The sequence below is a fragment of the Bison bison genome, unplaced genomic scaffold, assembly GCF_000754665.1.
Source record: "Bison bison bison isolate TAMUID 2011002044 unplaced genomic scaffold, Bison_UMD1.0 scf7180017864263, whole genome shotgun sequence".
NCBI lineage: Eukaryota > Metazoa > Chordata > Mammalia > Artiodactyla > Bovidae > Bison > Bison bison.
The window spans coordinates 3,847,647-3,855,972 of record NW_011494835.1 but is presented as its reverse complement, the minus strand read 5'-3'; the positions used below and the strand labels follow the sequence as shown (position 1 = coordinate 3,855,972).

Here is an 8,326-nt window from a genome sequence, read left to right as displayed (position 1 = left end):
CAATCAGAAAACGAAGATCATGGCATCTGGTCCCATCACTTCATGGCAAATAGATGGGGAAACAGTGGAAACAGTGTCAGACTTTATTTTTTGGGCTCCAAAATCATTGCAGATGGTGACTGCAGCCATGAAATTAAAAGACGCTTGCTCCTTGGAAGGAAAGTTATGACCAACCTAGATAGCATATTCAAAAGCAGAGACATAACTTTGCCAACAAAGGTCCATCTAGTCAAGTCTATGGTTTTCCAGTAGTTATGAATGGATGTGAGAGTTGGACTGTGAAGAAAGCTGAGCGCTGAAGAATTGATGCTTTTGAACTATGGTGTTGGAGAAGACTCTTGAGAGTCCCTTGGACTGCAAGGAGATCCAACCGGTCCATTCTAAGAACAGTACTGGGTGTTCATTGGAAGGACTGATGCTAAAGCTGAAACTCCAATACTTTGGCCACCTCATGCGAAGAGCTGACTCACTGGTAATGACTCTGATGCTGGGAGGGATTGGGGGCAGAAGGAGAAGGGGATGACAGGGGATGAGATGGCTGGATGGCATCACCAACTTGACAGACATGAGTGAGTAAACTCCGGGGTTGGTGATGGACAGGGAGGCCTGGCATTATGCATCACAGGGTCGCAAAGAGTCGGACATGTCTGAGCAACTGAACTGAACTGAAATGAAACAGCTATAGATATAACAATTATCTTTATGTATGATGGGTTAACCAGATTTTCTGAAAAAGTAAGCTACTTTGGGCTCTATCATTTTATTTCTTTCCTTAAAAGCTGGAAATCATTCCCTATTCCCAATAAGAATATTCCCAACTTTCATTTTCAGAGGTAGTGCATACTTACAATGGTAAATATGCACCATTGTAAGTATACATGTAGAGGGAAAAGTAATTTTGGTAGAAATATATCTCACATTATAATAGTATAATTCATCTTTTCTCAATATATAAATTTCAATTACTGCTTAAGAAAAGCACGTTATATAAATTCATTTATCCATAATAAGTCTTAACCAAATGTAACTTAAAATGTGAAGTCCCTGGTAAAAGAAGACTAAGACTAACATCACAATTGTTGGCATGAAATTGGAGTTGACTCATTGGAAAAGACTCTGATGCTGGGAGGGATTGGGGGCAGAAGGAGAAGGGGATGACAGAGGATGAGATGGCTGGATGGCATCACTGACTCGATGGACGTGAGTCTGAGTGAACTCCAGGAGTTGGTGATGGATAGGGAGGCCTGGCGTGCTGTTATTCACGGGGTCGCAAAGAGTCGGACACAACTGAGCGACTGATCTGATCTGATACACCTTTATACTAGTCTAATAAATATTCAACTCCATACTGGTCACATATGTCTTAAAAGGTTTTTATAAAGATCTATAATTAATGTTAGAAAAAAATCTGAAAAATAAAGAGAAAAAATATCATCAATATCACCAACACAACCACTATTAGAATTCTGGAATATTTCATCCCAGTGTTTTCCGTTAACTTTTTAAAAACATAGCAATCATAATTAATTTACATATATAGGATTCATTGTAGCTTTTCTTTTTCATGTAGATCATATGCATTTTCCCATACTATTATGTAAACTTCAAATTAGTATTTTTAGTAGTTTCTTTGTTCTCTAGAGTGGATAAGGACAAACCATCCTTTGTTTAGTTACCCTCTTAAGTGCTGGCAATACTCATGAGCTTCTGACAATGTTGCACACCATGGAGCTAACTGTATGAGAACTTAAGGTGGGGAACATATAGCCTTTGGGAGCAGTTTGTCAGATACTATAATTCGCACTCCTGAATTTTTGCTGCTACTGCTAAGTCACTTCAGTCGTGTCCGACTCTGTGTGACCCCACAGACGTCAGCCCACCAAGCTGCCCCGTCCCTGGGATTCTCCAGGCAAGAACACTGGAGTGGGTTGCCATTTCCTTCTCCAGTGCAGGAAAGTGAAAAGTGAGAGTGAAGTCGCTCAGTCGTGTCCGACTCTTAGCGACCCCATGGACTGCAGCCCACCAGGCTCCTCCGTACTGGAGGCAAGAGTACTGGAGTGGGCTGCCATTGCCTTCTCCATCTGAATCTTTACTCCTAAACAAAGAAATATCTACAAAGACAAAGAAGATAGAGACAAAGTATTCTGATAACCAAGGTACATTTCAAAACTGAACTCAGACTAGGAAATATTTCAGCTACTGTGGTTATGAGTAAAATTTAATTTCTGTAGACACACTAGAGAAACTGCATTTCCAAAGAGAGAGACATCAAGTAGGTTGAAAATGGGCACTCCAAGAGGATTTCTGACAGACCTACTAATAGACCTCTGTGGTGCCCAGAACAGAGGGGTCCCAGGAGATTCCTGGACCCTCTCTTTTATCTACATGGGTGATTCCAGCATGAATATGGTTATCACTGGACCAAGGTGATCTCAGCCTTCCCGCCCAGACTTCAAGACCTCTAATAAACAGAATGGTGCCGAAAATTCCATCAGACCCTTTGTCACCATGGAAGCTTCTAGCATGAACATAATACTACAGAAGCCAGGTGGTCCCAATGAGTATAACTTTCCTCACTTCTCATTTATTGTCTCCTCATGTGTGTGTATGTTAGCCATTCTGTCGTGTCTAACTCTTTGTGACGCCATGGACTCCTCTGTCTGTGGAATTCTCCAGGCAAGAATATTGGAGTGGATTGCCATTTCCTTCTCCAGGCCTCCTTCTCATGGGGCACTATGATTGCATTAGTTTTAAAGCAGATATACATTGTTATATCTTATTCTAAATAAACTATTCAAAAAACCTTCCCCTTACGAAAGCAGAAGTTATAAACTTCAAATTAAGGTCAAGAACCTTTGGCCCATGGTTGATCCAAATTATAGACAAACTGAGAACATGAGATAATAGAAGAAGTGAAAGGCCTTAAGCATAGGAGAGAGAAGAGAAAGCTCCTTTTCCAACACCGGAATATTGTGTGTCAGGGCAGAAGGGGAAAAAAGAAGCTAACTTAAACTGTATAAAAATTTAAAACTTCTGTGCATCAGAGGACACAATCAATAGAGTGAAAAGACAACCTATGAAATGGGAGAAAATACTTGCAAATCATAAAACTGATAAAGGGTTAATATCCAAAAAATAGAATTCTTACAACAACAAAAAACCAACTTAAAAATGGGCAAAAACTTGAACAGACATTTCTGCAAAGATAAACACATAGTTTACAAACAGTCTGTGATATTTTGTTTTGGCAGCCCTAGCAGACTAATATGCCTCCCTTTAAAAAAATCACCATTAGCATCCCAATGCATATAATTAAATTTGTAACTGATTGAATAATCAGTTAGGTATTATTTTTTTTAAAGTGGTTTTTCTTCTACAGTCTCAGGGCAAAATGAATCTTACTATCCAGAATAAATTAAGGTAAGATTTAAGCACCTAAGAGTAAAATTAAGGCCCAAACCCTAGAAATAGACACAAACACGATATACAGATTGATTCTATAGCAAACTCAAAACAAACATAAAGTATACAAAATCCAACATAAAACAAATATTTTAGCCATAATAAGCACAGAATCTTTCTCACACTCTTAAGAGTTCAGTGAGTTTTGAAGATGTGCAAATCATATCAGGTCTCAGAAAAAAGGTCAGCTCAAAATCTGAATTAGTATTTTTTGTCTTTTCCTTTTCAAACTGATGGTAAGCAGTTATATTTGAAGTTATTTCAAAGACATTAGGCTTAAGCATGTAAATTATTCTGAGTTATTACTACTGTGAATAATAACGATTGAGATTACCATTATGTACTTTAGTGTTTGAGGTTAAGGTTATATACTTAAGTGTCAAGGTTTTATGATATCTTTGACCAGAAACACTCCTTACCTTTTCCTGAAATTCATCCCTAGTTTCTTCTAAGTTTTCTTCTATATGCAAATTCTTGGAAGTTTCCTCAGAAATTTTCATTTTTAGCATGTTAATTGTTTCTTGGTGTTGTTTCAAAGACTCAAGCGCATTTCGTAGCTGTTCCTGGGTGTCTATATTCTTTGTCAGAGAAATAGAAAATAATTTTCATTAGAATATGAAACAATGAAAATAATTTTACAGTTACTGCTTGATCGTAAATAATAAATGATGGCTTCTGAAAGAGGCTCTAAGATTTCAAAAGTTCAGTCAAAACCTTACCATATTTATAGTATCCTGAATGTCATTTTTGAGTTGGTCCCTCTCAGTTTGTAGGCTCTCTTGGAGTTGTTTTTGATCATCTTTTTCTTGGGTTAAGGTTTTTACTTCTACTAATGTTTGTTGAAATTTCTCAGTAATCAGTGTTTTTTCCTTTTCTACCATTTGCAGCCTAGAATCCCTACTTTCTAATTGTTTCTTCAGCTCTTCCACTTCCTTTGATCTTTCTTGATTCTCAGTTGTTTTTTGTTGAAGTTCTTGGGTTTTGTGAGAGAGCTGTAAGATAAGAAAAAATAAATGTGAAAAGCAGATCATTCTGTGACATATATATGGAAGCAAAACCCCAGAACAAAGGTCATTTCCCTAGAGGATGTCCTGCACTAACCTCTGCCTTCAAAGCCTCCAAATTTAACCCAAGTTCTTCAGCTTCTTTAGAGAGATTTCCTATTTCTTGATTCAATTTGGCATTTTCTTCAAGGACCATTTTATACTTTTGCTCAAATTCAATACGGTGATTTTTAACATCTTGGAATTCTTGATCAGTGCTTTCACAACTCAACTGGGGAGTTGGTAGATCATTTTTAGTGCTCCCAATTTCTTCAAGTAAACCTTGAATTCTACTTTCCTTATCAACTACTTCAGAAGACAATTTGTCTTTTTCTGATGTTACTATATAGAGCTCTTCAGATTTATCACGTATCTATGGAAAAGAAAGAAAACTTAACTATGAAAGCAAGATATGATATAGTTGACCAGTTTTGAGGAAAAAAGCTTTCTTTGCCTTACTCCCTCCCCACTAAAGACACTGAAATTAAACAAAGGTTTGATTGAGAAATGGCAATATTTTTCTTGTCATATCTATTTAACACATACTGTCCTGTTTACTTTCAAAGCTTTGCTTTCTAATCTCTGGTTCTAATAAGAATTGCACACAGAAGGACACTCAGTAGAAACACAATCAGGATGTGTCTTTAAATCCTTACCTATCATTTTAAAATGTTTTCTATCTTTCTGATGAGGCAGGCATTGCATGATTTTTCCTAGAATTTTACTTGTATTTCTATTGCTAACAAACTGAATCAAACATTCATAGTCTCTTGCCTGGCACTTTATAATAAATTACGGCAAAATATTTAAGGTACTTCGCAAAGGTTTTTACTTCATGAGTTGTTTTCTTAAAAATACGTTTACCTCTTTCCTTAGAATTTCTACTTCTGAAGGTAAAGATTTCAACTCTGACAGCAAATTAACTTCATTACGCAAAGTTTCATTTTCTTCGACTGCTTTATTCAATTCTTTCTGCAGATGGGTTATTTTTCTTTCCAATTCCATATTAGACAGAAAATCTAGAAAATTTTTAGTAAGTTTAAAACAGCTTGCAATTATTGGGTCAATCTAAATTATGCATGTAGTTAGATTATTTAATCAGATTGTATAAAATTTATTAAAGAAAGAGTCAGTATTGGTAAATAGTTAATCCAATAGTTAATCACCTTGTCCAAGATTGGGTTCAATTTATTTGAGAAATAATTTTTAAACTCTTCTGATTTAATGTCTGATAGAAATGATTTAACGTTTATAAATTCTGATACCAAATGACAGTAACATTTAACATTAAGCAATTAAAAACACCAGAGAATAATGGATTTTTAATCACTGGAATACAGCTGCAAAATCTTTTAGGTATTGTTCTATATAAAGACAGATTTGCAAACAGGTAAGTCTGAAATGATAAAATACCTTTTGGAACTTTGCCATCTATAAGGGAGGTGAGTTTTGTTATTTCATTAAAAGAAGATTGTAATTCTTTCTCCAGATCAACTTGCATTTTCTTTTTCGCCTCCAACTGACTTTGATATAACTGAGTATCATTTTCCATCTGCTTGCACGTACTTGCAAGTTCTTTCTATTGAGAGAAACACTGTAAATTCACAGAAATGTACTGTGAAATGAATTTCAACTGTTATTGTAAATATTATTATAAAAATCACTCACCATTTTCTCTTTCAGCTTTAGATTTTCACTTCTAAGAAAGGCTGATTCTCTCTTAGCATCAAGAGCTACGGTTTCGACATCAAGCAGAGTCTGTTTCATTTGTTTTAGGTCTTCAGTGTTTTCCTTTACACATGACAAAAAGGATTTAGTGAAATCTAATTTTGTTAGATTTGGAAAAGCCAATATATACATGTATGTTATTCCTAAGAAATGAAAAATGATTACAATATGCAAATTACCAAATGTGTTTTTAGAATTAAGATAAAAATGGATAACATTTTTCATAATAAAAATATTTTAGGGAATTTTAAGGGGTTCAGTGGTTAGGATTCAATGCTTTCACTGCCAGGGCCTGGGTTTGACCCCTGGTCAGGGAATTAAGATCCTACAAACCATGTAATACAGCCAAAAGAGAAAAATTAAAAAAAAAATTCTAGCTATAATGTTTCAAATTATACATGCATCATGTAGAAGTACTATAGTAATTCTGCTATTGTTTAAAAAGGATAACATAATTGTTTCTCACCTAGCCTGTTAAAGTTTTCTATGTATTTTTATTTTTTGCTTTACTCGTTTTTTATGTTTTGTTTTGGTCTTGCTGCAGGTCAAATGGGATCTTAGTCCCCCTACCAGGGATTGAACCTGTGCCCCCTGAAGCATAAGTATGGAGTCTTAACCACTGGAATGCTAGGGAAGTCTTTGTTTTGTTTTGTTTTGTTTTTAAGTTACTCTCTGCAAAACATGACAGGTGAGTAGTTAATAATTAAAATTAAGGATGTTTAATCACAAATTAAAAAAAGATAAATAATTCAGTAGAAAAAGAGAGAAAGGATATGAACAGGCAACTCACAAAAGAGAAAAAGGAAATGACTGATAAATATGAAAAAAAAATTTAGCTCATTTTTAGAAAGAAGTGGCAGTTTAACATGACTTTAACCATACATGAATTCAACCATATGTCCTTGGCAAAATATTAATGGGTGCATGCATGAATCAATGAACTGGATGAATAAAGAGAAAGAAATAAACAACAATTAAAAAAATGGGTAGAGTCATCCCTGGCAGTCCAGTGGTTGGGACTCCAAGCTTCCAATGCAGGGTGCCTGGATCTGATCCTTGGTTGGGGAACTGAGATCCCACATGCCATGTAGCACAGACAAAAAAATTAAGAAAAAAAAGGTGGTGGGGGGCGGAATTCTCATTCTATCAATAGACACACCAGGATTATATGAAAGTGTCTTTCTCTCCAAGGCCTTATAACAATAAGAACACTTTCAAAAAGATCATTTGCCATTAACAAAAGGTAATAAAAGAGTACCAACAGAAGATAACAAAAAGTACTCTGAAAAACTCAAATGCAAACAAAAGAAGAACAATAGCAGCTAATAATCTAAAATTTTTGGCTAGAAATTGCTGCCTTTTAAAAAGAGAGTTAAAAACTAGAATTCAACTGATACTTTCTTGAAGTAATCAAGTGAATTGAAAGAAAATAGAAAAAAAAAGGTAATTCCACCATAAGATTCAGTACTGTTTAATGGCACGATCTTATACTGACCAAAATAACCTACAGCTACAGTTTCTGAAAAATATCAAACTGTTAAAACAGTTACTTCATTATAATGAGAATGCATTAATATATATACTAGTGAAATAAAATTAATGTAATTTATGAAATCATGCCCAGTTACATGTTTTATAGTTCTAATTACTAACCAATGTCAAGTGCTTACCTGAAGATACTGATTATATATTTCTCTATGTATTTGTATAAAGCCATTGAAAAAAATTAAAAAAATTTTTAATTACTGATTTTTAATGGAAGTCAGAGACATTACTTTGCCAACAAAGGTCCGTCTAGTCAAGGCTATGGTTTTTCCAGTGGTCATGTATGGATGTGAGAGTTGGACTATGAAGTAAGCTGAGTGCCGAAGAATTGATGCTTTTGAACTGTGGTGTTGGAGAAGACTCTTGAGAGTCCCTTGGACTGCAAGGAGATCCAACCAGTCCATTCTAAAGGAGATCAGCCCTGGGTGTTCTTTGGAAGGAATGATGCTAAAGCTGAAACTCCAGTACTTTGGCCACTGCATGCAAAGAGCTGACTCATTGGAAAAGTCTCTGATGCTGGGAGGGATTGGGGGCAGGAGGAGAAGGGG

The 8,326-nt window shown here is 35.5% G+C and overlaps 1 protein-coding gene across 5 annotated transcripts in view; it reads right to left on the bottom strand.

The window, feature by feature from the left end:
- Positions 1-8,326, bottom strand: part of CENPE (centromere protein E, 312kDa) — an 81,698-nt gene that overhangs the window by 41,057 nt on the left and 32,315 nt on the right. For all 5 annotated transcript variants that reach the window (XM_010848267.1, XM_010848262.1, XM_010848263.1 and 2 more), the window contains 6 exons: positions 6,174-6,296; positions 5,919-6,084; positions 5,370-5,524; positions 4,564-4,878; positions 4,182-4,454; positions 3,882-4,040 (listed from right to left, as the gene is read on the bottom strand). In XM_010848267.1, the coding sequence (XP_010846569.1) occupies positions 3,882-4,040; positions 4,182-4,454; positions 4,564-4,878; positions 5,370-5,524; positions 5,919-6,084; positions 6,174-6,296 (1,191 nt within the window). The remainder of the gene's footprint in view (positions 1-3,881; positions 4,041-4,181; positions 4,455-4,563; positions 4,879-5,369; positions 5,525-5,918; positions 6,085-6,173; positions 6,297-8,326) is intronic.